At 50.6% G+C, this 27,409-nt stretch overlaps 9 protein-coding genes across 9 annotated transcripts; 4 read left to right on the top strand and 5 right to left on the bottom strand.

Annotated features, from left to right (window-relative positions):
- Nucleotides 1-114: 114 nt before the first annotated feature.
- Nucleotides 115-3,130, bottom strand: BDV37DRAFT_249429 (serine/threonine-protein kinase). The gene is made up of 5 exons (XM_032082078.1): nucleotides 2,674-3,130; nucleotides 2,444-2,593; nucleotides 1,215-2,390; nucleotides 795-1,159; nucleotides 115-734 (listed from the first exon to the last, which is right to left on the bottom strand). Exons 1-5 carry the CDS (start codon nucleotides 2,693-2,695, stop codon nucleotides 537-539), a joined length of 1,911 nt encoding a protein of 636 aa, XP_031940943.1. The 5' UTR covers nucleotides 2,696-3,130; the 3' UTR covers nucleotides 115-536.
- Nucleotides 3,112-5,587, top strand: adaB (chromatin-binding transcription regulator ADA2). The gene is made up of 3 exons (XM_032082077.1): nucleotides 3,112-3,754; nucleotides 3,814-5,208; nucleotides 5,267-5,587. Exons 1-3 carry the CDS (start codon nucleotides 3,662-3,664, stop codon nucleotides 5,333-5,335), a joined length of 1,557 nt encoding a protein of 518 aa, XP_031940942.1. The 5' UTR covers nucleotides 3,112-3,661; the 3' UTR covers nucleotides 5,336-5,587.
- On the top strand, nucleotides 5,584-7,103 carry BDV37DRAFT_129102 (enoyl-CoA hydratase/isomerase family protein). The gene is made up of 2 exons (XM_032078699.1): nucleotides 5,584-6,059; nucleotides 6,198-7,103. The coding sequence occupies exons 1-2, from the start codon at nucleotides 5,831-5,833 to the stop codon at nucleotides 6,788-6,790; spliced, it is 822 nt and encodes a 273-aa protein (XP_031940941.1). The 5' UTR covers nucleotides 5,584-5,830; the 3' UTR covers nucleotides 6,791-7,103.
- BDV37DRAFT_128402 (mannitol-1-phosphate 5-dehydrogenase) lies at nucleotides 6,965-8,410 on the bottom strand. The gene has a single exon (XM_032078696.1). The coding sequence runs from the start codon at nucleotides 8,312-8,314 to the stop codon at nucleotides 7,139-7,141; it is 1,176 nt and encodes a 391-aa protein (XP_031940940.1). The 5' UTR covers nucleotides 8,315-8,410; the 3' UTR covers nucleotides 6,965-7,138.
- A 1,455-nt stretch (nucleotides 8,411-9,865) lies between these two features.
- On the bottom strand, nucleotides 9,866-10,523 carry BDV37DRAFT_283493 (uncharacterized protein; the record flags this gene model as incomplete). The annotated part of the gene is made up of 2 exons (XM_032087301.1): nucleotides 9,866-10,156; nucleotides 10,212-10,523. 2 exons carry the CDS (start codon nucleotides 10,521-10,523, stop codon nucleotides 9,866-9,868), a joined length of 603 nt encoding a protein of 200 aa, XP_031940939.1.
- A 918-nt stretch (nucleotides 10,524-11,441) lies between these two features.
- On the bottom strand, nucleotides 11,442-15,294 carry BDV37DRAFT_128698 (coatomer subunit beta'). The gene is made up of 6 exons (XM_032078697.1): nucleotides 15,011-15,294; nucleotides 14,832-14,894; nucleotides 14,758-14,779; nucleotides 14,665-14,696; nucleotides 13,338-14,606; nucleotides 11,442-13,280 (listed from the first exon to the last, which is right to left on the bottom strand). The coding sequence occupies exons 1-6, from the start codon at nucleotides 15,026-15,028 to the stop codon at nucleotides 12,126-12,128; spliced, it is 2,559 nt and encodes an 852-aa protein (XP_031940938.1). The 5' UTR covers nucleotides 15,029-15,294; the 3' UTR covers nucleotides 11,442-12,125.
- Nucleotides 15,295-15,428: 134 nt separating this feature from the next.
- BDV37DRAFT_249402 (complex I NDUFA5 subunit family protein) lies at nucleotides 15,429-16,777 on the bottom strand. Its single transcript, XM_032082076.1, has 3 exons — nucleotides 16,013-16,777; nucleotides 15,854-15,958; nucleotides 15,429-15,797 (listed from the first exon to the last, which is right to left on the bottom strand). Exons 1-3 carry the CDS (start codon nucleotides 16,552-16,554, stop codon nucleotides 15,728-15,730), a joined length of 717 nt encoding a protein of 238 aa, XP_031940937.1. The 5' UTR covers nucleotides 16,555-16,777; the 3' UTR covers nucleotides 15,429-15,727.
- A 289-nt stretch (nucleotides 16,778-17,066) lies between these two features.
- Nucleotides 17,067-21,083, top strand: BDV37DRAFT_283490 (putative disulfide isomerase; the record flags this gene model as incomplete). The annotated part of the gene is made up of 8 exons (XM_032087300.1): nucleotides 17,067-17,293; nucleotides 17,346-17,427; nucleotides 17,490-19,013; nucleotides 19,076-19,423; nucleotides 20,366-20,433; nucleotides 20,707-20,760; nucleotides 20,864-21,011; nucleotides 21,075-21,083. The coding sequence occupies 8 exons, from the start codon at nucleotides 17,067-17,069 to the stop codon at nucleotides 21,081-21,083; spliced, it is 2,460 nt and encodes an 819-aa protein (XP_031940936.1).
- A 991-nt stretch (nucleotides 21,084-22,074) lies between these two features.
- BDV37DRAFT_128254 (amino acid permease) lies at nucleotides 22,075-24,256 on the top strand. Its single transcript, XM_032078695.1, has 3 exons — nucleotides 22,075-22,556; nucleotides 22,606-22,717; nucleotides 22,794-24,256. The coding sequence occupies exons 1-3, from the start codon at nucleotides 22,289-22,291 to the stop codon at nucleotides 24,127-24,129; spliced, it is 1,716 nt and encodes a 571-aa protein (XP_031940935.1). The 5' UTR covers nucleotides 22,075-22,288; the 3' UTR covers nucleotides 24,130-24,256.
- The last annotated feature ends 3,153 nt before the right edge of the window (nucleotides 24,257-27,409 follow it).

Genomic DNA, 27,409 nt, shown 5'->3' with positions numbered 1-27,409 from the left:
TACTCCAGTTATCTGTTTTTCATTTACTCAATGCCTGGGCTTCTACTATATTATACTATGGAATTCTTCTTGTTAATTCTTCAGTAGATGTAGATGAACTGGTATACAACAGCGTGAACGTCCACAGCAGATGTCTGTTGGTCAATACAGAGCTCTAGAAACCCCTATACCATGCTCTACAGATGGCTACGAACGCTTCGGTGGAGGCGCAGTCGGATAACGAGACTTTGTTCAGAACCCTAGATGAACCATTGTCTATGAACTAGTTATGTCAGCTGACATTGATGCCTTAGAAAAAGTGATTGCCCGAACAATCCTAGTGCATACCCAGCCCGGAGAGTAAAGGAGAAAGGAAGATGAAGATGAAGAAGATAGGGTAGTGAAAAACAACAAAATCGCTAAGAAACGATCTAAATCAGAGCTGCTAAACTGATGCCATTGACTCCTTGTGTGAGAAAAGGAGGAAAGACTAGAGCACATATCAGACTGCGGTTTCAGCTTGAAACTACTCATTGATACTGCTAAGTAGAAGTTGCTTATTCGGGAATGCTGCCGAAGGATGGGTCCCGAACACTGCCGCCAGCATCTCCAAGACCAGCAACCGGGCGATTGTAAGACCAGCCTTCAAACTGCTGCTGCATAGTCTGGGACAAAACGGGCCCATCCACGTATGAGTCTTGAGGTGCTTCGGATGTAAACTCCCGGTCGAAGTTGGCGGTGTCACGCGCGTCAACCTACACGAGTCAGCTAAAAGCAAAGATGCAGAGGGATGAAGTCATGATGCTATCACATACCACGTTGGGTCGGAAGCTTGGTTCGTACTTCCGCTGGAGCAGCTTACGCCAATCAATGTTGGCAAAGAAATGATGCGACTTAATCTCTGCAGCACCGTTGGCACCCAGTCGACGCTGGGGGTCACGGTCAAGCAGTCGTGTCAGAAGGTCCCGAGCAGCGGGGGGTACAATATCCGTGCTGGGGAAAGTCAGGGGCTCCTGCAAAATCTTGCGGTACATGTCGTTGGTGTTTTCGTCGTAGAATGGAGGAAGACCTGTCAACATCTCATACAGGAGGACACCCAGCGTCCACCAGTCGACAGACTTGGTATATCCGTTGCCTAATAGCAACTCAGGTGCAAGATATTCCGGGGTTCCGCAGAAGGCTATCGAGGACGTTAACGAAGTCAAACGGGGTTGCAGATACATAAGGTGTCTTACTGTTCGTCCGATCTTCATCCTTCATGTCTAACTTGCATAGACCAAAGTCACAAAGAGCAATGTGCCCCGTATAGTCGAGGAGAATATTTTCCGGCTTGAGATCACGGTAAATGACCTTGAAGCCATGTAGACACTCCAAAGCGCAAAGCAGCTCAGCCGTGTAGAAACGGGCACGGTTGATATCAAAACGCTGCTCTCTTTGGAGGTGGTGGAATAGCTCTCCACCGTTTACGAAGGCAAGAACGAAATACAATTTTTCTGGAGACTGGAATGAAAATTTCAAGGGGACGATGAAGGGATTATTGATCTGTGCAAGCACCGATCTCTCGGCGAGAGTGTGCGTAACTTCCGATCGTGAAATGATGTGAGCCTTACGGATAGTCTTGAGGGCATAGATACGACCTGTATCTTTCTTCATGACCTGCATGACCTTGCCGAAACTACCTTTACCCACGACCTTCAATAACTCGAAGTCCTCCAACTTCAAGCTTTGCTGCTTGTTCTCGACGAATTTAACACCAATCTTGATCGATCCGGTACCGAATTGAAGCTCCAGCCATTCTGCGCCCAACTGGCCTAAATGGCGCTCCTGGGCTGCGTGGGCAGCAGCCGCTTTCTGGTTGTCCTTCTTGCTGAGTTTGGGATCCTCCACAAACTGTTGGGCTTCTTCGAAGCGCGGGTGGACCTTGACGGCACCGAGGAAGATATCCTCACTCCGACCGGCACCGGGCCGAGCGGCCGGGTTTCGGAGATAGAGTTGAACGTTCAATTCCGTCTTACGGGACACATCGAACTTGAAGGCGGTGTTGTCTCCAGCCCAAAGGGGATTCTCGGGCGACCCTGACACTGCGTCGACAAAAACCTGGTTCTTCTCGAAATCTAACAGAGCGTAGGGAAGATACTTTGTCGAATACCGACCGTGGATTGTGGGCGCAGCATTGATACCTCCGCTAGTCGACTGAGGACGGCCGCTATGGACGAATGATGCAGCCTGCCCATGGGTGGAGTGGGCGGACGAAGAGCTCGGGCGCATAGCATAGTTATTCTGGAAATGCGAATTGAAGATCTGTTGGTATTGCGGGGAAAGAGCGAAATCCCGGCCTTCGTGGAGGGTGACGATCAGGATACCGGGCTTGACGGGCGCCACAGGAGGCGATACGAGAGATTCCGAGGCACCTTTTCACATGTTAGGGCATGCTCGTGACCCCCGAAAGACATAGGCTACATACTGATTCCATTGATGTTTGACGTGGAAATAGTCGGAGTCGGAGCCTGAGAAACCACGGGGGTCTCTTCGCCGGACTCGCCCTTAATGGTGGATGTGGATGAGGACCGGGTAAAGGTTTGCGTCAAAGGAGCAAGGTGGGTTTCCTTTAATTCTATATGAAGTGGGTTAGACAGAGGTCAACTTTGCAGAATGGGCCAAAGTGATGCTATATATAGAAAGTAAGGGACATACTTTTGGTGAGTTTCCAAGACATTGTGACAGGCGATTTATGATATCCAGGATAAAGATGAGAGAGGAAACGGAATGCAGTAGGATCTTTATCAAGTTTGTTACGGACTAAATATAAAAAAAAAGAAAAAATAGGGAGGGAATGAAACAAAAAGGAGGTCGTTCTTAGTACCCCAGAGGGTTGGAGCAGTGACCGAGATGCGGTACCGCCACAGCCACAGCGGTCAGAGAAACACACAGAGAAGGAAACCTGAGGGGGATCAGGGAACTGAGATCCAGAGATAAGGAAGATGATCGGAGACTGTACACGGAGAGGTTAAGAAGGAGGGGAACAACCACAACAGGAATAACCAGGGCCGGAACAAATTCCAACAACGACCCAGGTAAAAAAAAAAAGAAAAAAAACACAAGCAAGATGGATTGTCTTGAACGATGAAAAGGGAACAAACACAGATCGAGGGGAAAAGTGGCAGAAGGGGGCACGGCAGAAGGAGGGGGGCAAAATCACCCGCCATCATTGGGTCAGGAACATGGCTGCCTGGGTCCATGCACAGGGCGCCTGAGGCATCAGTGCCCCTGGGGCGGTGCAGATTCCTGAGAATCCAGGCTTCCAAGTCCACTAGCCCCGATGGCTAAGCCACTTTGCCCGCCCGGGATCTGGCGATGCCGCTATGTACCGAAGCTAACTGCAACTTCAGCTCCCAATAGAGATCAGCCAGCGCATCGTGACTAGGAAGTGATTTCACCCGCTCGATTGGCATATCGCTTGCTCCGAGTATTCCGTTCCTGACTGGCCAGTTGACCACCCGCTCAGCTGACTGATCCCCACTTCCACTGCGGAGATCTCCCTTCGCGTTCCCCGACTTCCCCATCTGGACCATCTCACACTTGATCGGATCGCTCCATATCAGCCCTCTGTCACCACGAGAGGGCGCGGAATCTAGTCGAAACGGCTCAGGATACAGCGGAGGATGAAAGGGACTCACAATCGATGGGCGTAATACGGAAGAAGACCGCCTCGCGCGGCACGGAAGCTGGGACCAAGTACCATTGCGATATCTGTTCGGTCGACGTGACTTCAACGGTATGGAGGCACCGATGTCAATGGAATTACACGGGTTATATCTAACTGCAGTGTAACAGGTTCGTGTATCGTGCGCCCACCCCGCCTGCCATGAGTACGATCTCTGCGTTCCTTGTTTTGCCGCCGGAGAGAAATCCAAGAACCACGACCCGTCCTCACATCCGTTCCAAGTGATTGAACAGAATTCCGTTCCGATCTTCCAGGAAGATTGGGGAGCGGATGAGGAACTTTTGCTGTTAGAAGGCGCGGATATTTATGGGTTGGGGTCATGGGCCGATATCGCAGATCATATCGGTGGTTACCGAACTAAGGAGGAAGTACGAGATCACTATATCAGCACATATATAGACAGCTCGAATTTCCCATTACCCGAACGCGCCGACCCGGACGATACGCGACTGTCCGACTCGATCTCCAAGGAAGAGTTCCAGTCCCGCAAGAAGCGCCGCATCGAGGAGCGCAAGGAGGCGGCTAAGGCGGCCCCTCCGACGACACCAAAACAAAAGCCGACAGCCAGTGTTCCAGCTTGTCACGAAGTACAAGGTTATATGCCTGGTCGTCTCGAATTCGAGACGGAATTTATGAACGATGCGGAAGAGGCGGTGCAACATATGACGTTCGAACCGGGCGCAGGTGAAACGGCCAACGGTGAAACAGACGCGGAGATGGAGCTAAAGATGACGGTCGTCGATATCTACAACTCACGTCTGACCGCCCGAACGGAGCGCAAGAAAGTTCTGTTCGAGCACAATTTACTTGAATACCGCAAGAACACAGCCTTGGAGAAGAAGCGCACTAAGGAGGAAAGGGATCTACTAAACAAAGCGAAGCCGTTTGCTCGAATGATGAACCATGATGACTTTGAGGAGTTCAACAAGGGCTTAGAGTACGAGCACAATCTACGACTAGCCATCACGCAACTACAGGAATGGCGACAGATGGGGATTGGAGACCTTATCGGCGGAGAAAAATACGAGCAAGAGAAACAGCAACGCGCCCAGCGACTCGTGCCACAAGGGTCCTTTGATCGATTCGCCAGCACACGACCGAAGCAGTCACAGCAGCCTGAGGGTCCCTCTGCAGCCAGTCAGCTCACCACACCAGAGCTCCCCTTGCGGTTACAAAAGGCATCCGGCGCAAACAAGGCCGTAGAGCCGGTCAACCAACCGATGAACGATTTCGACCGAGCATTTGCCAGCAATGGAGATGGTCTCACGACACCGCAGCCAGCCAAAACGAAGTTCGTAGTCCAACCGCTTAACGGGGTTATTCCATGGAAACTAGAGAACGACGGCGCACCCGACCTTCATCTCCTAACCAAGGAAGAGGTGGAAGTATGCAACGTACTGCACGTCCAGCCCAAGCCTTATCTAGTAATCAAGGAGACCCTCCTCAAGGAAGCAATGAAGCAGGGAGGAAGCTTGAAAAAGAAGGACGCGCGAACAATCTGCAAGGTAACCCCCACGCCCTACCAAACAAGATAACTGAGTTAACTAATCACTCCATACATAGATCGACGCGACCAAAACGGGCCGAATTTACGATTTTATGGTGCACAGCGGCTGGATCAACAAGGCATAGTCTGATTGATGAATGAGTCGACAGTTTTATATCCAGGGTGTCAATGGAACGGAGTTGGGCGTTGCCGGGGGGGTGTATATGTGTAGAGCATACCTACAAAGGCTTGAAGCGGGCTTATCTTTTTCCCCTTGTCATCGAGAAACTAATTTTGAATACACAAACAAACACACATACATACATACATACATACAGACCTTGTAGATACACTCTTCACTCGAAAGAAGTACCTTCATTTTACCCATCAGCAGTAGTAGTCAACACTAGCCCAAACAACTAGTCCCAAAACCAAGCAACTCCCCAACTCCACATAGATAATCACAAAAATAACCTTCTCCGCATTTCGGCCCTCGGCAACGTTGCCCCAACATACTAAACCAACAACACCCAAGACGAAATAAAAGCCACGACAACCCAGAACCCCTGTAAACCAATACCTCCCCTACCCCAAAACAATACCAAATACCAAAAAGGGGAAGGAAGAAAGGGACAAACAAAATGACGTTCAAAACCCCACCCCCGACCCCACAGCACGCCAAAGTGACGTTCCCGACCCCAAATGTCCTGCAAGTGACGCTCTCGCGACCCAAGGACCTCAACTGCATAAACGCAGCGGGCCACCATGAGCTGCACGAGCTCTGGGAATGGATGGACGAGGAGCCGAGTATCCGGGTTGGGGTGTTGACGGGGGAAGGGAGGGCGTTTTGCGCGGGGGCGGATTTAAAGGGTATGGTATTACGTTATTTATCTCAGATTAGCTTTTGATATACATATATACATATATACATGCATCAACGCCCCCATTGTTATTATTGACGGGTTCTGGTCCGAGATGAGAGAGACATGTGCTAATGGAGTTGCACAGAATGGAACAACCAAGTGAATAGCGCAGGTGCGAAACGACAACAGCCATCGTCGGGATTCGGGGGTCTTTCCCGCCGGAGTGGGAAGAAGCCTATTATTTGCGCGGTGAATGGGCTCTGTCTGGGGGGTGGGTGTGAGATGATTGTCAATGCGGATCTAGTGATTGCGTGTGAGAAGGCCTTTTTCGGGTTTCCCGAAGTTCAGCGCGGAGTTGTTGCGATTGCGGGGGCGTTGCCGCGAGTGGTGCGGACCATCGGGCGACAGCGGGCGATGGAGATGGTCTTGACGGGGCGCCGGGTGACGGCGACCGAGGCGGAGAAGTGGGGATTTGTCAACGAGGTGCTGGCCACGCCGGAAGACGTGGTGACGCGGGCATTAGAAATCGCGGGTCAGATCGCGGCGAATAGTCCCGATGCGGTGATCGTCAGTCGGGAGGGAGTCAAGTTGGGTTGGGAGGGTGTGGGAGCCGAGGAGGGCAGTCGCTGGTTGATCGACGGCTGGCAGAAGCGGTTAAATGAGGGCGAGAATATCAAAGAGGGATTGAGGGCGTTTGTGGAGAAGAGGAAACCAAAGTGGGCGGATAGCAAGTTATAGTTGAACTATAGGGGCACATTTATGAAGAATACCTATACTACAGATGCCAACTACAAAGACCAAAGGATAAATAAATAATCTCATAATCATTAATCTCATTAGACTCTAATGCGCTGCACCAAGTCAATACAAATCATCCTATGTATGCTAACCCGAGATCCCATTGAATGCTTCCATTCGCGCCGTCCATATGTTCGCCGTATCCCATGCAGTTCATGCCCGGCCAGCGGACAGATCAATTTGATATCATATCAAATATCCCTCGGGCGATCCATATGGTGATGGACTCGGAACCCTTCGTTTTCTGGTAATAAAAAGGAGTGTGGTGGTATGTAAAACGACCGGGGATCAGATCACTGACTTGGCGCCCTGCTGGACTGCGGAAACACGCTTCACCACATGAGAATAAAGTGGGTGGTCTTTCTCCAAACCGGTGAGCTGGGAGGTGGCATCCTCGGCCGAGTTATCCCTCAGAATGTGAGCAAGCTCGGAACTCTCCTCGTCTCCTGGGACGTTCTGGAAGCGAAGAGCCATCTCAATGGCGCCCAGCAGAGCATCGAACTTCTTGCCACGCTCCGCAAGCTGCGAGGCAGGCCCAATGAACCGTTCCTTGCGAGACAGTTTGCGGAGAGGAGCACGTCCTACACGCTCAACGTTGTCCTCGAGATACGGGTTGGAAATACGGCTGACGATCTTGTCAACATACTCCTTCTGCTCCTGGTCCGAGATCTCATGCTTATCGGTAATGAGAGCGGCAGTCTCCTCGAGCACCTTGTGCACCGTCTCGCGGATCTCAGGGTCTTCAAGGGCCTCAGCGATCATCTTCTTGCCACGCTTGTGAGCGTAGTAGGCCGTGGTAGCATGGCCAGTGTTGACGGTGAAGAGCTTGCGTTCAATGTAAGGTTCGAGGTGGTCCACCCAGTGGATGGCAGGGATGTCGGGATGACCCCATTCGCCAAAAGGAGTCTTCTCCACGGCCCACTCGTAGAACTTCTCGATGCGAACATTGAGACCACTGTTCGGGGGCTGGTTGGGGACAATGCGGTCGATAGCCGAGTTGGCAAAGCGGGCACGCTCGGAGAGGGTCTCCAGACGGTCAGGGTTGGTGTTTTGCTTGATGTATCCGTGCAAGGTATCCGTCGCACCGATCGCGTTCTCACAGGCGATCACCGCCACAGGCTTCTTTTCGGTGCGCGCATCAATGCCCTTGGCAATGACTGGCGCGATGAACTTGAGGATGTTGGGGCCGACAGCACAGGTAACCACATCAGCCGATGCGATCTCCTGAATGACGTCGGCCTCATGCGTCTTGGAGTTGATGGCGCGATAGTTGGTGATGGTCTTGGTGCTTTCACCCTCTTCGCTGACCTCCGTCACATCGTACGACGGGGTCTGCTGCAAAGAGTTGATGACGCTATCCATGACATCAATGAAGACGACTTCATAGCCGGCAGCGTGGAGGAACTCAGCCACGAAGCCACGGCCAATGTTTCCACCGCCAAACTGGATAGCCTTTTTACCCATGATGGATGGTTGACAGTTGTATCCTGAGGTTGGATTTAACAGGGGGGTGGCGTGATGGTGATGAAGTAGGATGGAGAAAGAGTATATGACAGTAGTAGTTGGTAGTAGATGAGAGAAAGGCGGAAGGGCTATCAGAAAGAGACGTTGAAGTAGGAGAAGTGAAAGTGATTGTTGTTGTTGTTGTTGTTGACGATGTTAATTTCGTGGGAAACAGAAAGAGGGGTAACGAGGGGTATATGTACTACCAAACATTTCACGATGGTGGACAAGAGAGGGGTGAATGAAAAAGGAAGGAATGATGCAGTGACGCTTTGTATGGAACGGCAAAGAAACGAAACTCTGGGCGAGAATGGAACCCCTACACGATGCTCATTCACGACTGGTGGAACTCGAGTGGGGAAGGGGGGAAATGTGCCTATGGGAATAGTATCAACTGAACACATGGGGACTAGGAACGCAGTCTTCCGGAGGGCTCAGACGCTTTTTCATTTCTGGGGGGGAAATTGTGGCTATTCTCGTGCAAAAACAGGAAACGCTGGGATTGGTTTTCGTCATTGGTTTGGGTATTCGTTCAGGTCGTCAACCCAACCAGCGGCTCTGAATTTCTGATCCGGACCATTCCGTGATCATCCTGGCGATAGGGTCATGAAGGGATTCGTTATCACGTTACGCAGGAACTGGACACCCAATTGTCACCCGATCCTCATTTCTCTCTCTCTCTGTGGACACAGTATTAACATTCACACTGGAATATGGTCCAGTCGGGGTTACCCTCCGCTAGGTGACCGGAAACCTATCTCGTACTAAGGTAACCACTTACCTTAAGCCGGACGGGTTAATTGGAGTCTTCTTGGTCTGTACTCCGTCCCCAGTCGTCGATGAGGTGAACCCCTGCTCATCCCCGAGTGGATTCCCTGCACGACTTGAACTGAACGGCCTACTACGCAGTACTGGTACTACGACTACTAGTCTCTCCTTCCCCCCGCGAATAACACTGGTCAATTCCTCCCGATAATTTTCCAGTCATGACAGCAACAGTCGTAGTCAACTTAACGTCATCATTTGGCATCGTTCGAGCCCATCGAGTGACCCACTATCAACGATAGCATCGCAGGTATAGCGGAGGGAACCGGGTTGCCTCATTTGGCGAGACCTTCTCACGGGTCCACTCGTGACGTCGCCATCCGCGGGAAGACCCAATTTTTTCCTCACACTATGGACTTGGACTATGATCTCAAGACCCCTTCCCACCTGCCATGCTGCTATTGTATTGCGACAAAGGTCCACTTCAAAATCAACAGAGACTCATGGAATTTCTTCTATAGAACTGTCCAGGTTCGGTGGGGCTCCTATCGTTGCGTTCAACATTTGTTCAATATCCAATATCCAACCAATATTGGGTTCCAATCCAATGCATTAGCACAAGAATCAACTCCTCCCGATTCGCTCCCTTTCCTTGGTTTTCTCTGGTCTTCTTTTTTTTCCTGCTTTAGTTAAGTTCCCCCCCCCTTTTTTTTTATTATCATTATTCCTCTCCATTCCGTTCCTTTCTTAGTCTCCCTTCTCGTTCGACCCTACCGAGTCCGAATCCGCGGCCACCGTCTTCGGTTCTGCCACCGGTTCATACGCTGCCGATCGGTTACGGTCCACCATCACCGTTAGTAAACTGACCATACCTCCCACCAGTAACAACCCAGCGGCAGCCCATGTCATCCCTAAAAATTGATGGCCATACCTCGCCGTCACACCGGACTCCTCGCCGTGGCGATTGATGAGATTCACAAATTGTAATGCAATGACCGTTGCGATAATGGACGGAATGCTGAGCATCGTGAAACTGAGCTGTGGACCTCCTTCTTAGTACCGGACGGGATCTGGAACGTCCAATGGAGCTTACCATGAGAGAAGAAGCTTCTACAACCGTCTGTCTTGGTCCTTTCGCGATCACGAACCACAGTCGTTCCAAGACCACCAGTCCCGCTAACCCTATCCCAATACAGTAGAAGACCCCCATACTCTGGCTGGTAGCACCGAACGTGCGTAGATCATCGGTGATGGAACTCGGCCATCCCAGGCTGGATAATGAGGTGGTGTTGCCCGCATCTTTCGTTAGCGCTTCAGTCGCATTGAAGGCGAACAGTAGCGACGGGGTTGAACATCCGGTCAAGTTTCGATTTTCTGCATGCAGGAATCCCTCACAGTAGGACATGACATATATTGAGTAGAAGTCTCGCATCCCTGTGTCATTGCTTATACTTGTCGTATATATCTTCGACGGTTGTTAAGTCCCCGCTCATACCAGAGTGTGACAAAGGCGAACATACCGTGAAAACATCCGTGTCTAATAAAAGGTTTGTCTTTGTTCCTGCGAAGAGGCATAGCATGCCCAGGATAAAGGCGATAAAGGCGGTTAATGTGGGTAGTATGTTGCTCCAATGCATCATCTTGCCGGTACTGTGCTGATCTATACGATTGTAATCACCGCTGGAAATCTCCGCTCTTGAACTCTATCACGCAAAAGTCGTGGCATCATGGCATATACATAGTCCTAGGCTGGAGACAATCCTCCGGTAGTCACCATTCTTCGAGATGGCGAACATTCAACCCGACTTTGGTCGCTGAAGCAAGACATGCTCCGATCTCACCTTTCCTCGAGACACCGGTGCAGCCGACACTACGCTGCTAGTTAGTCGCATGTCGGAAAAAGAAGCTCAATGGATTTCATTGGCCGGATCGGCCTCCATGACTTGCTGCAGCAATGTTCGGATATCGACGCCGGGTGGGTAACTGTCGCATGCGATAGGCTCCAGCCGATCTGGGGAATGTGTGCGCCAACGTCTGGTATGCTCGACTGAGAGAGGTACGAGGACACCCAGGCCTGAAAACCGGTTTCCCTATATACCAAGGGGGAGGAATCTTCCTACTGTCGTAATTTTGTTCTAGCCCTCTCGCATACAACGTTTCCGTTCAGCCCGTAGATACCCATATCTCAATATTGCCCATGACTCGATGAATTGACGTCGAGTCTTTCCTAAGATATTCATTCCAACTATGAAGAACTAGACTATTGTTCTACAATCCCAATGGCTTTGTACTTTGGAACAGTCATCATTTGGTTTACCCAGACTACGCCCAAACCGGCTACCGAAAATCAACTCTCTCCATAGATCGAAGTACTACGTAATAATCCCACCCACCCGTCAAGCATAATATATCCAGAAAAATTAAAGCCAAAAATATCTCCAGACCACCATCTATGAAAATGCACACCACACAACTACACTATGACTCATAACAACACTACCGCCCTTCTCATGACACACAACACATCTGGTGTGATATTCGCCCCATTTATAGAAAGGGACGCCGGCGGCCGAAGTGGCGCCAGACAAATACCACCACGGGCCGATTACACGACGCCGGTGAGTGGAGGTCTGTAACATGTTAGTTCTGGAGGATAGAAAACATCAAGTTTGGCCTTTGAATTGAGCTAATTTATGGGTAATGATGTTGCTTCTCCCCTCCATGGTGCATAGCGCCTCATCCTTAGTATTCAATATAACTGGAAGCAGGTAGGGCTCGAGCAGCGAGCAACACAGGATAATGCTGATAGTAATCTCGTTTTCTAAAGAACAATGAACGCGATCTTTACAAAGGGCCATGGTGGATATGAGACGTAATAATATTTAAGTCATAGCGGGCAAAATGGAAGAAGAGGGGGAAAAAATAGGTAGCACAAATAACTCTAAAACAATAAGGTAATAGATACACCCAACTTCTCTCTGCACCCCACCGTTATTCACCTTTTCGTTCATGCTTCGGCTTCGACCTCTGGCGCCCCGTTGGCTGCTGACTCGGCTGGTTCGTCATCGTTGACGTCGATAAGGGACTCTGAAGAAGGAGGCTCAGGGACAACGCCTTCCTTCTCCAGGCGGAGGTACTCATCCCATTCGGGGAAGAGGTCGTCATCGGCGGTAGCGTCTGGAGCACCAGGAGGGACACCGATCAGGCGAGCGATCTTTGTCTTTCCAGACTGCTCGAGCGACTGCTTCCACTGAACGACGAGCTCGGGTGCCCGGGATGGCTTGTAGGTCTGTGTGAAAAGAACGGCTTCCGCGAGACGGTTGGTCCGCACAAGAAGGTCTGTGCAGGCATCGATACCACCGAGAGACCACAAGGTAGAGAAGGCAACATTGTGCAGGCCGGCCTCGGAGGCTTGTTCTGCGAGGTTACGGAGACCCTCCTTGTTGCCGCTGGCGGTGTGCAAAAGCAGGAGGGAGCCAACATCCTTAGCATTGGTGAAGCACTCCTGGGCCAGATCCAGATTCCATCCTGCCAGGGCAGCATCACCAACAGTCTTCCATTTGTGTTCGACGTTGGCTTCACGAGCAATTTCGAGGGCAATGTCGAGATTGTTGAGAGAAAGGGCAAGGTCGAAACGATGTTCCGGGTCAGTGGCGACTTCAAGGGCCATGTCCTTGTAGCCTTGGCCCTCGAGGAACCGCGCAACCTTGTTGATCTGGTCCTGCGGGATGTCCTTTAGCAGCTCTGCTGCCATATCCATATCTCCACGAAGAACCACGGTTTGGTATTCGACCATGCTAAGTGAGAGACCAAAAGAAACAACGTTGACATCCTTATCAGCCAGATATACCCTGCCATCGCGAGGCAAGTAGCCGAGGACATACATGCCCTGATCAAAGTGAGAGATTGTGTAGGTCTGATCACCAACAAGGTAGTTCAAGCGGTTCGTCGAATTGGTGTAGATAAAGCAGTCACCAACCCATTGACCTGTCCTGACAGTCTCATTGACATCAGTGACGACTTCGAAAGCCGACTCAACACCATCCTCGTCGGCTTCTCCCTCATTGAGACCGTTGATGTAGTTCTCCCTCGAGAATCGGAGCACGTAGAATGAGTCCTCGCAGGCAAGGGTCACCAACTCTCCAGACTCAGACCAATAAACCTAGAAACAGTGTTAGCGACTGGGCTTTATTGATGGTCATTTTTCGGTGATTCTTACGGCCTTCGGATCGACTTCAATACGACGGACTAGATTGCCGGTTTCCCAGTCGAACATACCAATGCCTCCTTGTCCTTTGACACCAAGAAGCACACCATCAGTGAGACCTTCGGCTTGGAAGCCGACATCTAAGCCGCCACTGACTTCCTTGAAGTTCCTGAAGATCTTGACACTAGTTGATGACTCGCGAATAGCATAGTCATTGCTGTTATCCTTCGAGCCCCAGGCGAAATCGAGAGCTTGTCCGAATGCCTTATTTCTCCAGGCAAGGGCAGTGTAGATGATATACTCACCATCGCCGCATACTGAAACGAAACGGCCATTGGGCGAGTGTGATAGGGTCTGTGGGTAGACCTCGCATGAGCCCAGCTCCTTCGTCGGTAAGGAGATTGGTGCACCATCCTTGACAGTAGCATCGCCACCCTTGATGACTGTGGAAACCACTTCATTGTGCCTTGCCCAGACAATCTTTCCCGATCCGTCCATAGAGACAGCAGGTTCCTCGCGACCCATTTTAACGACCACTGCACCATCATCAAAACCCATTGCGATACCCTGTCTACCGCGCTGGTATGCAACACACCACGCTCTTTCAAGACCATAGCTTAACGATTGTTCCAGTCGGTATGTGTTTGCGTGCCAGATCTTGATGGTTCCATCTTCAGATCCCGAAATGATCACTGGTAATTCCGGGTGATAGCAGGCGAAGGAAACATTACTTGTGTGTCCTTCCAATGTTGCAATGAGCGCCTTTGTGGTGTAATCCCAGACCTTAACCGTCTTATCATCTGAGGTGGTAAGAAGATACGGCTTATCGGCTTGTGGATAGTAGTCGACATAGTTAACACCCTTCGTCTCGTGGGCCTCCAATGTGAAATTGGCATGTGGAGAACCAAGACTCCAGATCTTGACAGTCCGATCCAAACATGCAGATGCGAATGTGTTTGTGTCCTTGGGATTAATAGACAGTCCCATCACATAATGAGCGTGACCTTCGTACACCTGGACACACTTCCAACCTTTCTCCCAATCCCAGAGCTTGATTGTCATATCATCGGAGGCGGTAAGAACGAAAGGCTGGGTGGGATGAACAGCAATCGAGCGAATATAGTCTGGGTGGGCCTCAAACGAGGCAATCTTCTCGGAAGTGTTGTAGTTGTATACGCGGAGTTGGAAGTCGTCTGATCCGCAAACAATCCAGTTTTTGCGTGCAATAAACCGACCAGCTCGTACAGGGACATCGGTAAGTTCGAAGGTTTTAATAATTGACTACGGAAATTGGCAATCAGAAGATGTTTGAGCGTAACGTTGCTCATCAAACACTTACCTGAGTCTCGTAAGACCAGATGTATACGTGACCTATGGATTCCGATTAGCGCATTCAGCCTATAGCCGTTTATATGCAGATCCCCCAACGCACCGCTGTATAAGGTCGTCAGGATCTGAAGCACAGTCAGTATTATATGTCGATATCTGAGATCGTTAGGGACTCACCCATGGCTCCGTCGGATGGAAGTCAATGCCCTTTACTCGCTCCGAGCGAGCAAAGAGCTGTCTCTATTGAGTTGCAATTATGGTCAGCAACAATATCATTTCCATTCAACTGTATGCTCAAATGAAGAAGCGCCAGCTCATTCCACATGTAAAACCATTCCGAGCAACACACGGCGTACCTTAACATCCAATCTCATGTTGTGTGGGGAAGGAGAATGTCGCGACTATTTGCGGCGTCGGGGGCGGAGGGGAAGAAACCAGGCCACGAGCGGCTCAGACAGCCCAACCCGGGTTTGCAAATAACTTCCCTTGGAAGTATGTATTAAAAGCGCACAAGGATGAGGAAGTCCCCGACCGGAATGGCCTGTAGGTTACCAATGTAGATGTTCAGGGACTCGGCAGCGATGTGTCCACAAGGAGACGGAAACCCGCCAGCTATCTACAATAGCCTAGCGACCTGAACCCTCACCGCCTACGATTCTAGGCTTCATACAAGATCTCAATTGGATGATTCCAGTTCATACTCGTTGCAATGCTAGGTACCCAGGTAGATTTCCCATTCTATCCTATGTAATAGTCATCCTTTAAGATTACACATTCTAAATGTCCGCTAAAGTGATCGCAGTGCCCACAAACGCACAACAGCGCGGCCATTAACATTGTCTACAATGTTCCAATGCTTCAACGATCAACCACCTTTGTCTATTGCGTAGGAAACTCCCTGTATCAATTCGAACTTGATTGCTGTATAGAGCATGAAGACATGAACCTTCTAATAGTGGATATAATTTCGACAAGATAGCGTTCCTTTCCATTGACACGCATCGGCTAATAAATACAAGTGGGGTTAAGGATCATAGAAATGAACAAGTCTTTTTATTCATCGGAGTCAGCCTTTATGCAGAGTCTTTGCGCTCAAAGTAGGACCACTGGCCAGGGGTGGGCTTTTCCTCTAGCTCCTCCCAACTTGTCGGATGTCAGCATATTCCTTGCATGATGCTCTTCGTGGGTGGAGGACTTACACCTTGGACTTGGACATCTCGTCAACAAGCTTCAGCTCACCCTCTGCAACTTGGATGACCTCCTCAAGGAGACCGGCGCCAATCTGGTTCTCGATTTCGGCAATCCTGAGGTTTATTGTTAACTTTGTTTCCAAAAGAAAGTGTAAGGTAAGAACATACTGCTCTGCTTCCAAGGCGGGCTCGTTCTCCCACTTCATAGCGTGAGTATGGAAATCAGACTCGTTCTCTGCATTGGTGGAATCTTCGATAGCCTGATGCCACCGAGCTTCTTCCTCTGGAGTACGGGCAGGGCCTTCACTAGTCGGCTCGAGGGCTTCTCCATCCCACTCCTCACCCCGAGGATTGTCGCTTCCATCGCCGCGCAAAACTCCCGCGTACGAGCCATCTGGGCGAAGGAGAGAAGCGAAACGCTCAGGTTCAGTACCAATGGCCTTCTTCACGCGCTCCAACCAAGCCTCATAGCCAGGAGGTTTCGTAGATTCAACAATTTGCAGACGGTGGCGGGTTACAGCCTCGGTGGACTGGCGGTAGACGGAAGACTCGGGGAAGGCCTTCAATTTCTGCAGGGTAGTTGTGTAGAGATAGATCAAAGTCGGGCGGGGACTGGGATGAGTGACAAGGCCGGTGATACCGGTGGGAGCAAAAGGCTCCAGGTACCGAGCCGGCTTGACGTTGGCCAGCAACCGGAATGTGGACCTCATTGTATTCGGAGAGTATATGAGAAGAAGGGGAGAAAGAATTGACCCAAAAAGGTGAAGAATATCAGGGCCAATGGCAGACCATGTAATTTAGTATCTCAGGTTGTCATTGACTTCGGGAGCGAAGTTGAGGTTCCGTCGGGGGGCGGAGAAACAGAGATTCCACCAGGACGTTCCGGCCACTTTCATCTGAAGGGAACTAAACTTATCGATCTCTCCGCGCCTAGGGGGTTTACCCATTCTCACCCGCATTCGAGACCATCCTTCTTCTTGAGGACCTGCGGATTTGTCCGCAGATTTCTCGTCACTCTAAATATAATCGCCTGTATCGGTTTTAGAGCCGGTTCCTCTACGGCGGTTGTTCCCACTTGCTGTGGCCACTGAGCCGCATTTCGACACTCGTTCCAGGTCTTCATGTGCCGCCCGTAATCTCTCTGGCAATCGCCCTTTGTTCTTACGTTCACTTCTCTTTAAAGACATCGTTTCAAGGTCTCGGACCTTGACTTGCAGTCAGTATGAGGGCATCCTTGCTGGCGTGTTCGCTTCTCTCTTTATTCTCTATCCCCTCTCTCGCTTCTCCTTCCGACAACGTCCTTGAATCCAGAAATGGTCGACTTGTGAAGAGAGCCGACGATCCCGTCGACCCGGGTACCCTGTCTACTACCTTTAACGGTGTTGAAGTGCCTCCTATGAAAGATTTGACGCCTGATAACTTCGAGGAAACCGTCAAGGACGGCTACTGGTTAGAACTCTTCTCACTCCGGTGTCTAGATGCCTGCTCTAACATCTACCAGGTTTATTAAGCAATTCTCTCCTGCCTGCCCGCATTGCCAAAAGATCGCTCCGGCATGGCAGACACTCTATGAATACTACTATGTATGTGCTGTGGCCTTGCCGATTAGGGAGTGTGCTCGTTCAGGCCCGCTAACAAAAGGTAGACTTCGGATCCTTTGGCCTCGTCCTCTTCGAAACCGTCCGATACTAAGTCCCTGAACTCCTTCCATGGCTTCTACAATTTCCACTTTGCATCGCTGAACTGCCAGGCCTATGGCGACTTTTGCAAGAAATTGGACGTCAAGTACTTCCCGCAATTCTCGCTGTATCACAATGGTGAAAGGGTGGAGGAGTTCACTGGAAAGAAGTCAATGGAAGGTCTGAGCGAGTACGTTGAAGACAAACTTGAATCGATCAAGCCTGGGTCTCGTCCTGCCAAGGGAGTTAACCTACCGAAGCCCGGCGCCAAGGGCGTGGATACGAAGGCTGAACCAGAGGTTCCTGCTGCTAAAGACAAGGACCCCGAGGCAGGCGCCAAGGCTGGTGAAAAGCACAATGAGCAAGTTTCCGCCGAGGATGCGTCTTCTGACAAAGCCGCTGCGTTGAAGGCCAAAACGAAACCGAAGGGAGGTCCAGCAAACCCTCAAGGAATCTCTGTTCCCCTCACCGCCGAGAGCTTCCAGAAACTTGTCACGACCACACAGGATCCATGGTTTATTAAGTTTTATGCCCCATGGTGCCATCACTGCCAGGCACTTGCCCCTAACTGGCAGCAAATGGCCAGGGAAATGCAAAACGTCCTGAACGTCGGAGAAGTAAACTGTGACGCTGAGCCCAGACTTTGCAAAGATGCTCATGTATCGGCCTTTCCCACAATGTATTTCTTCCGGGGCGGTGAGAGGGTTGAATACAACGGCCTTCGGGGCCTAGGCGATCTAGTCAACTATGCCAAGAAGGCAGTTGACGTTGGCTTGGGTGTTCAGGACGTCGACGCCACTTCCTTCAAGGAGCTGGAGGAGAAGGAAGAAGTCATCTTCTTGTATTTCTACGACCACGCTACGACATCGGAGGATTTTGAGGCTCTGGAGCGCCTAACTCTTAGCTTGATCGGCCATGGACGAATTGTAAAAACGAACAGCGCAGCCCTGGCTGAACGGTTCAAGATTTCAACATGGCCCCGCCTTCTTGTTGTCCGAGACGGTCGAGCCAACTACTATACTCCGATTGCTCCCAAGGACATGCGAGACTTCCGACAGATCTTGGGATGGATGCGCACCGTGTGGTTACCCATCGTCCCCGAACTTACCGCCTCCAACGCTGGAGAAATCATGGATGGCAGGTACGTGGTTCTCGGAATCTTGAGCCGGGGACGCTCGGACGAATTCTTGCAGTCAAAGAGGGAGCTGAAGAGCGCGGCTCTTGAATGGATGGACAAGCAAGTTCAGTTGTTCCAGTTGGAACGGGCAGAACTTCGGGACGCCAAACAGCTCCGCATTGAGGAGGCTGATGACCGTAACGACCAGCGCGCGTTGCGAGCTGCCAAGAACATGCGCATCACAATCCGTGAAGATGACAAGAAACAGGTTGGCTTCGCCTGGGTGGATGGCGACTTCTGGGAACGGTGGTTGAGAAATGCCTATGGTATTGATGTGGCAAATGGGGAACGAGTCATTATCAACGATCACGATGTAAGTGCTGCCTCCTCGGCGGAAGAAAGCCTTTATTTTGAGACTGATACTAACCCGGCCAGAACCGACGGTACTGGGACTCATCTTCTAGCGGGTCTCCCATCCTGGCCTCACGTACTTCTATTCTCGAAACTATTCCTCTTGTGATCGCCAACTCCCCTAAACTGACACCGAAGTCCACTGTTGGCACTTTTGAGTCTATCTTTTTCTTCGCTCGGTCCTTCATCGTCAACCACCCCATACTCTTCGTTCTCATCCTGATCGTCTCCATTGTTGGTGCGACATTGTTGGCTCGAGCCAGGGGCCGTCGTGCCGGCCGCGGTGGCATTCTCGGTGTCACTAACGGCAGCAATGGTTTCTTTCACCTTGATGGGAAAGAAGGTCTGCTGAATGGCGGCTCAACCGGCAAGGTAGATTAGTCGACGGTGGATGACCCAGAAGTATCATCTGTACAGTTATTATATTTATTTCCACCTCTTTTTCTCCCTTGACGTGTCCCTCCATCCTTCATTTCGCTCGTGCTCATTTCAACTGGCTTTTCTCTTGGTTTGTAATGTTTTTAACTGTGTCCTATATCTTGGTATTGATGATGCCCTTCATATATCTCATTCCATTTTTATATTGATCTCCTGGTTTAGGCGGCGTTCGGGCGAGTGTTGTGCTGTCGGCAAGCTCCTCCATAATTTGTACCAGACACGCAAGTGCCTCCTTAGTACCTATACAGATTACAAAAAGCTATCGTTTTACGTCACCAGCGGAGTAATGATGAAGTGTAGTGTAGGGTTTAGGGCTGTACAAGCAATGTCCAGATGCCAACTGGTTGCCCTGATAGGCGCCAAAGAAATAAAAGGAAAGACAGAAATAGCTTGAAGGTTTAGATATCATGGAAATGTTAAGATTTTACTAATGACCACATCTGATATTCAAGTATCTCATACAATGCGCAAGGCACTCGAACCACTAACCGCGTTAATCTCGAATGTAAAAGCGAGGCTCTGATTCGACAGTCCAGGTATTTCACGTGATGGTCAATTGGCGGGTGGTGATTGGCTATCGGGTTGCCGCAAGCATTGTGAACGTCGCGGAGTCTCCCGGTTTTCTACGACTGCCTTGAATCTCGATTGCTGCTGTCACTTATCGCTTTATTAGAACTGTTCTTGCTTAGATCCTGCTTCTAAGTCTATAGACAAGATGGTATGTGTACCCCTGTCTAAAATATCTCCGTTTTAGTTGGGTCGAAAGCCCGTTCACTCTCCAAGGGCTCAGGTTAAGAGTGTGATGTTCAATCGCACCAACCGTCAGCAGAGAAACCATATGAAACTAGCCAATTGCTAACCACCGTGTTCTTATAGTTCTCTCAGACCCTTCGTCGTGCTGCGGCCCAGACTGCTGGTGCCTACCGCTCTCCTTTCGCTCCCAAGTGAGATCCTCCGAACCTTCAATTGACAGTACCGTATCACGACATGCACATGGGGTGTACCTGTACTCTGAGCCTGGCCTGGTTTGGTCTTGGAAATGGCGTTTTGATCGACCTTCAGCTCTGAGCGTGCGGCCAGCAAAGGCAGCCCACGCCGTATCGCCAGGGTTGAGACCTACATCGTTACCGGCGGGCAGGGCAGCCCAATGAAATCGTTGAATACGCAACCAAAATGATGAGGGAGGCTTGCTAATTCGAGTCCTTGATGATCTTCAGGTACACTACTCCTCTCAACTTCCACGGTGTGACCGTTGGCGCTGCTACCAAGTAGTGAGTACCACCTGTTTTATACTCCCATGCATCTCTCCCCCATTCCGGCGGGATCCTCTACTCCTTCATTATTCGAGTCGTACTGACTGCGTTGCGATCACAGTGCCCAGATTGCCGCTACTTTCGGTGCCAGCGCCGGTGTCTTCGCCATCTTCTTCTTCGGTGAAGTTCCCCGTGTCCGCAACGATATCCTGCGTCAGCTTCCCTTCTTCGACCAGTACTTCGACCGCACCATTGCCCCCGAGGACAACGTACGTACCCGCTTTCTCCTAGGCTTGCCGATCCGGGATGTTGATGTGCTAACAATCATGTAGCCCTTCTAAACGTTTCCTTACGAAGTACGATCCCTCAGCCATATCCTACTCGCAGGGATTTATGTTTGCGCATATGCTCCCTATCAGCTATATAGTGGAGGAAGGAGTCGGTTCTGTACTGTGTAGAATAGCAGCGATGAATTGTGACAGCACATAGACACGCCTCCTTAATTATCACTTCCTTTGTTTCTGTTTGGCTGTTGGGTACTGCAAATGGACCTCCGGGGATCGCCGCGTTTCGGGGATACCGGGGACGTCCAAAGCAAACAATCCTGCTAAATGTAGGGACCGATATCTGTGCTCAATGATGGTTGATAGCCTGGCGACAAAAGATATCCACGGTCAGGGTTTCCCATAAGGGCAGGTCCAGCCTACTGTACTATCAAAGTAAGAATGGTTGGCACTAAGGGAGACTGATTGGATTAATAGGCGTTATCATGTCGAATAAGAATCGTCCCGTAATTTGGGTTATCTTTGGGGTGCTACTCTTATCAAGGTTGAACGTCCGTCCGTCGACACGCCACCCTCTCGGACTGATAAGAAACCCCGACATTTTGTGTCTTGGGCCTCCTTACTGAGGGCAAGCGAGGTCGAAGCTATGTGACCAACCTTCTTTGAATGTGGCGCCGCCTGAAACTGCCCTGCTGAGTATGGACGATGCGGCTAAGCTTTGGAGAGCTGTGCGGAGTAGACTGATGTTGCTGCATGATGAATGGTTCACTGCATCGCAAGGAGAGTGTGACCAGGTGCCAAGCAACCAGCAACTCCCCCCCACCTGCGAATTCCTCTCAGCTTCCCCATCCATGTCATTTGCAGATTACTAGTATCGAACTTAGCATCAGCCAAAAGAGAATGCGTCTCCTCATCGCGGCGTCGGCTCCGGAAGGGGTGGGTACTCTTCCCCCCGTGCAGGGTGCATGGTTTACTTTGAGATCACCATCGTTCCGCAGCTCCAGCCTTGGACATATCTATATCTATATATTACATCCCCCCCCTCCTCCTTTCCGCAGTTCACCGTTGAAGTTGTCACTGAAACGCTATACTTGTGTCACTGCAGCGTCACAAACTTTGAGCCCCCCAGCGACAGTTCCGTGGTCAGCTTGGAATGACCGGTTATCTTATATCCTCCGCCTCTACAGGAATCCCTGTCTCTCGGTCGAAAAAACCTCCTAGCTCGAAATCGATCCTCGATTGTCAAGAAGAACATCGTCATCATGTCTTCCGTGGACAAGTCGACGCCTGTAGATAAGGCCACCTCGAAGGGGTCCGTATACGCCGATGTAGACCATGACCCGGTCACCACGGTGCTGCCCAATGGCGACGTGCCTTATACGGACCATGCCATGGACGCAGATGAGCGGGTCATTGTAGCCCTGGGGTATAAGCAGGAGTTCAAACGAGAGTTCTCGCTATGGACTACATTCTGCGTCAGCTTTGCTGTGCTTGGGCTGCTCCCATCGTTTGCCAGCACAATATACTACGGTAGCTACTCTGACGCCGAGGGAATTCTCGCGGGCTGACATCCGTCCAGGGATGGGCTATGCGGGAACAGCAGGCATGGTTTGGGGTTGGATCATAGCTATGCTTTTCATCCAGTGTGTAGCCATGTCAATGGCTGAACTGTGTTCGGCGATGCCAACAAGGTACGCCCGCTTCATCTTCTTTCGCACCGACCAAACCAGTAGTCTGGTCTTACTCTATCGAAACTGACATCACCAGTGGCGGTCTCTACTATGCAGCTGCCGTACTCGCACCTCCAGGATACGGACCATTCGCGGCATGGATCACTGGGTGGTCCAACTGGATTGGACAGATTACAGCAGCACCGTCGGTGGACTTTTCACTGGCTGCGATGATCCTGGCTGCAGCGTCGGTCCAAAACCCGGACTACGTTCCTACTTCTTGGCAAACATTTCTCCTTACCACACTTATCATGATCCTCCACGCGGTAATCAGCAGCATGCCAACGAGATGGGTTGCCCAGTTCAACTCGTGGGGCTCAACTTTCAACATGTTTGCGCTCATCGCTGTCCTCATCGCCATCCCGGCAGGGACGAAGAATGAACCCAAGTTCACCCCGTCCAAGGAAGTATGGGGGACAATCACCAACTTGACTGACTTTCCGGATGGGGTCGCGGTGCTCATGACCTTTGTCGGGGTGATCTGGACCATGTCTGGGTATGATTCTCCGTTCCACCTAAGTGAGGAGTGTTCGAACGCAAACATCGCCTCTCCGCGGGCCATCGTGATGACTTCGGGCGTCGGGGGCTTGATGGGCTGGTTCTTGCAGCTTGTAGTCGCTTACACCGTCACTGATATCGAGGCGGTGATAGACTCTGATCTCGGGCAGCCTTGGGCGTCATACTTGTTACAGGTGATGCCACAAAAAACCGCCCTGGGAATACTCGCTTTAACGATCATCTGTGGGTTCTCGATGGGCCAAGGATGTATGGTTGCCGCATCGCGAGTCACGTACGCCTATGCCCGCGACGACTGCTTTCCTCTGTCCGGGATCTGGAAGAAAGTTGACAGTCGCACCCAAACGCCCGTGAACGCTGTCATCGTAAACGCCGTCCTCGGGATCCTGATGTGCCTCTTGATCCTCGCCGGGGATGTAGCGATTGGCGCTCTCTTCTCTATCGGTGCCATTGCGCAGTTCGTTGCCTTTGCGATCCCCATTTGCATTCGGGTGTTCTTCGTTGGTAACCGTTTCCGGCGGGGACCATGGCACTTGGGGCCATTTGGCGCATACATTGGAGGTGCGGGCGTGCTCTTTGTGCTGCTGATGGTGCCCATTCTGTGCCTTCCCAGTGTAACAGGGGGTGACCTGACACCGGATCTGATGAATTGGACGTGTCTTGTCTGGGGCGCTCCAATGCTGGCGGTGAGCATCTGGTGGGTGGTCGACGCCCACAAGTGGTTCAAGGGACCAAAGGTCAATGTGGAGCATGCCATCCACCCCGTGCAGGAGGAAAGGCCCGTTGTCGTTGATGTGGGGTTCAATAGCGGCGAAGAGGAAGATACGTCCGGCAGGTCGGACCGAAGTCAGGGCTGAAAGAGCATGCCCTTGGACGTACATCTATGAAACTGTCTAATTTCGCTTTCTTATCTTATATATCACAGCCAGGTTTGCAACGTACGCATGTAGTATATCAAATGACGGTATCTTTTCTGCTCTCATACACACCGGTATTCCGAAATGTACATGATATCAGTCCGCAGGCAATCTGAAGCTGAAACCAAAGCTGTGCGCTGCTACTGGCAGATCGTTAGCCAAACGGTGAAATGAAGCGAGGCGCCGGATCGACATGTCACAATGTCCTAATTGGGGAAACGATCGAAGCCACAACCAAGGCATTCGACTGCACTCCCTGAATATCGAATCCTACCCTGCAGGTGAACACAGCGAGAAGCAGATCGCCTTACATATCTCGACTGTATCCAGTTGCCTACACCATCACGGATCTGAGCTCAGGCATAGATATCAGGCCAGGGGACAGAGCGAGGGACCGGTCCTGTACTTGAGGGAAATGATGAGAAAAGCTGAAGATACTGTTTGTCAATGCGAGCCATACTCTTGGTGGGATCATGCCGTAGTCTATAAAAAGCGATACCTTAGAGAGAATCCGTCTTGGCCAGTTCGTCAGTACAAGATAACTATCTGGTAAACTATCGTTCTTACACAACCTCTCGGGTGCACATCCAATACTGAACCAAATATATCTTCCTTCTTCTATTTATAACCGGAATTCCAAAAATAAGCTGGATTCAGAAAACACCCAGTGGTGATACCTCGACAAACGACCAACTCAACCGGCGAAGCTGTGTATATCGATAGCATACCGCATCCAATCCCAGTCCACGAGCGTAAACAGCCTCATATCGAACCCTTGAAACCCACACTGCACTGACATCATCACAAACAGACACTCTCTCACTCTCGTAGCGCATAACCAAAGAAGAAGAGCCACCAGCAGCCTCTTCCGGCACCGCCTCGCAACACAAAAACCACCATCCAACATGAGAGGTCACATCCACGCCTCCACGCCTCCAGTAGCAGTATACCGGTACACAACCGCTACATCACCGCGGATAAGTCCGATGCACGAAGGTTGCGTGCCAACCTATCAGCGGCGCGCATCCAGCTGCAACCGTCCTTGCATCGCGTCGTTAGCCTGGCGCACAAGCCCTCCCTTGGTCCTATACTTTGCGCCGAGGTACCTGGTACACTGCATGCTATCGGATCTGGATTGCGACGGCGCCTGCAGATAAGAACGACGTGCGTCATTTCGGTGGTCCTTCCTTGCATATCGTGTATGCATTGTCATAGGGGAATGTATGACGAAGTATGTTCCTCCTATGGAAAGAAGGGATATGGACTCCGTACTTTGTCTACTTTCGCGATAGATGGGGACATTCTAGAAGAACTCAAGCCAACTGACAACCTCGAAACTTACTTCCCTGGATCCACTACTGAGTCCGCTATTCTGCACAGAATCGAGTGCAGACACACCTAGCTATAAAGTATAGTATCATACTAATAACTTAGATATATATATAAAAACCAACCCATGCATCACCGAATTAAACCCTTTGATTAAAACGTAGTACAACAGTCCATCATCCCATCTACCCCTACCTATACCTACCTAACTACTACCTACGCGTAGAAACACAAGAGTATCGTAACTCACCAAATCACCCAACCCAACAACTCCTCTCTTTCTCTCAACACATTGAACAACAATCCTCACCTCCAAGATCCACAAAAGTCCCCACAACGGCTCATTCCAAAAGCCGCTCTCCCCTCCCCGAAAACAAACCAAATCAAACCAAAAATAAAAACCAAAAACCCCCTCAAACGAACCCGACTCCAGTGCGCAATTCTGCAGGTACAAGAAACATGCACATATTGCACAATCGGACTTGGCCCATTTCCTCTCTAACCGAGCCGAATGCCACCCACATAATTTTTCTATTTAAAAAAAAAGAAGGTTGAACATGAAACTCACTACCCCTGAAAAATAAACCAAACCGGAGTTTGTTTATGCTTCCAAAGGGGGCAGGTGAACTGACAACTGGCGGGTACCTTTTTGGTTCTTCGGCTCGGTAAATGGGGTACGAGAAGGGGACCCGCATGCCGGGAGGTGTCTTTTGGGCGAGAGGAGTTGGTTGCGGGTTTTTTTGGGGCTTGGTATTTGGGTCGCTTATTGGGGGGAGGGGGGGGGGAAGACTTTCTAGTATTCTATTCTACTTGAGGAAGGTGAGGCTGAGGGTTGGGGAGGATTATGTGTGTGTGTATGTTATTGTCGAGATATCGTCGAGTATGCCGTGGATAGATCGGAATATAGGTAGGATTCCAAATCAATTGATAATTGATTCGTGTCCCGTGATGATCAATGCTACTCTCCTGACATCGATTATTCACTCATTATATATAGAAACGCCCGGACAGACGGAGCAACTCAGAAATCAAATCTGGACGACCAAAGTGGCCGTTTATGCTTAAGATTTCAGGGGAAAAGTGTAATCAAATCAATGATCGACTTGGTCTATATTGTGGCTGAGGACGCCTTCTAGAAGAGATTGTACCTTCTTATCTCCAGGGGATCCATGGTTGTCCGTTTGTCAAGTGTCCCAACTACCGTGCGAGGCAACCGAAGGGGTCGGATATATTGTCAGATTTGGGATTTCATTACTCATTCTTTTTCTCATCGGGCACGGTCAGAGGCATCATGCGGTCAAGCCACCGACGGACTAAATGGATGACCAGCTGGCCCGGAACTCTGGCGTAAAGAAAGAGGAAATGATCAAAGTAAACTAAATATAACGAATGCTACGTTGCAAGTTCTAGTGTCCAGAAATTCCAAATTTACGCTGTATAGATTGGCGATATGCTGACCAAGCTGACGAGCTCAATCCCCTCAATTATCAATCAAACGACCACTTATGTCATCTCTGCAGTCCAGATCACTTGTACTCCGTTCTGTACTCTGTACTCGAGCAACGAGCAAGGTACTGTCCCCTAAAGGGAAACGAGATGTGACCGCTTGTGGCGTTTCTCGTACCGCCGCGGATAACTTCAGGCCGGGTTGTCATTGGCTCGCTCAGCGCGCGAGGTGAAACGGAGCCGATCCAGACATTTTCAGTTCTTGTTCGGCTTTACTCCGGCCTGCACCGGAAAAACCACTCCTCAAGGGTAAAACTGCCGAGGGAAAAAAAACCCTGAAAAGAAGCAGCCCTGGAACCCGAGAATGCCCGTGTCCCGGATTCGGCGGAATGAAGAAAATTAAGAACGGTCACGGGGGACTAGTAAAGTGGACGATCTGCAAGCG

Source organism: Aspergillus pseudonomiae (genome assembly GCF_009193645.1).
Source record: "Aspergillus pseudonomiae strain CBS 119388 unplaced genomic scaffold BDV37scaffold_37, whole genome shotgun sequence".
Taxonomy (NCBI): Eukaryota; Fungi; Ascomycota; class Eurotiomycetes; order Eurotiales; family Aspergillaceae; genus Aspergillus; species Aspergillus pseudonomiae.
The sequence above is the reverse complement of the archived record's forward strand: the minus strand, read 5'-3'. Positions and strand labels throughout refer to the sequence as shown.

Excerpts from the sequence above, each read along its gene's own strand:
- BDV37DRAFT_249429 (XM_032082078.1), bottom strand. The coding sequence starts at position 2,695 with ATGTCTTGGAAACTCACCAAAA. Across the intron at positions 2,391-2,443 it reads GTCAAACATCAATGGAATCA|GTGCCTCGGAATCTCTCGTA; the intron begins GTATGTAGCCTA and ends ACATGTGAAAAG. Across the intron at positions 735-794 it reads CAAGCTTCCGACCCAACGTG|GTTGACGCGCGTGACACCGC; the intron begins GTATGTGATAGC and ends TGACTCGTGTAG.
- adaB (XM_032082077.1), top strand. The coding sequence starts at position 3,662 with ATGGGCGTAATACGGAAGAAGACCGCCTCGCGCGGCACGGAAGCTGGG. Across the intron at positions 3,755-3,813 it reads CGGTCGACGTGACTTCAACG|GTTCGTGTATCGTGCGCCCA; the intron begins GTATGGAGGCAC and ends GCAGTGTAACAG. Across the intron at positions 5,209-5,266 it reads ACGCGCGAACAATCTGCAAG|ATCGACGCGACCAAAACGGG; the intron begins GTAACCCCCACG and ends CTCCATACATAG.
- BDV37DRAFT_129102 (XM_032078699.1), top strand. The coding sequence starts at position 5,831 with ATGACGTTCAAAACCCCACCCCCGACCCCACAGCACGCCAAAGTGACG. Across the intron at positions 6,060-6,197 it reads CGCGGGGGCGGATTTAAAGG|AATGGAACAACCAAGTGAAT; the intron begins GTATGGTATTAC and ends GGAGTTGCACAG.
- BDV37DRAFT_128402 (XM_032078696.1), bottom strand. The coding sequence starts at position 8,314 with ATGGGTAAAAAGGCTATCCAGTTTGGCGGTGGAAACATTGGCCGTGGC.
- BDV37DRAFT_128698 (XM_032078697.1), bottom strand. Across the intron at positions 14,697-14,757 it reads CCTGACGACCTTATACAGCG|GTCACGTATACATCTGGTCT; the intron begins GTGCGTTGGGGG and ends CGGAATCCATAG. Across the intron at positions 14,607-14,664 it reads TCTGGTCTTACGAGACTCAG|TCAATTATTAAAACCTTCGA; the intron begins GTAAGTGTTTGA and ends CAATTTCCGTAG.
- BDV37DRAFT_249402 (XM_032082076.1), bottom strand. The coding sequence starts at position 16,554 with ATGAGGTCCACATTCCGGTTGCTGGCCAACGTCAAGCCGGCTCGGTAC. Across the intron at positions 15,959-16,012 it reads CCCGCCTTGGAAGCAGAGCA|GATTGCCGAAATCGAGAACC; the intron begins GTATGTTCTTAC and ends AATAAACCTCAG. Across the intron at positions 15,798-15,853 it reads GAGATGTCCAAGTCCAAGGT|TTGGGAGGAGCTAGAGGAAA; the intron begins GTAAGTCCTCCA and ends ACATCCGACAAG.
- BDV37DRAFT_128254 (XM_032078695.1), top strand. The coding sequence starts at position 22,289 with ATGTCTTCCGTGGACAAGTCGACGCCTGTAGATAAGGCCACCTCGAAG. Across the intron at positions 22,557-22,605 it reads TGCCAGCACAATATACTACG|GGATGGGCTATGCGGGAACA; the intron begins GTAGCTACTCTG and ends ACATCCGTCCAG. Across the intron at positions 22,718-22,793 it reads TGTTCGGCGATGCCAACAAG|TGGCGGTCTCTACTATGCAG; the intron begins GTACGCCCGCTT and ends TGACATCACCAG.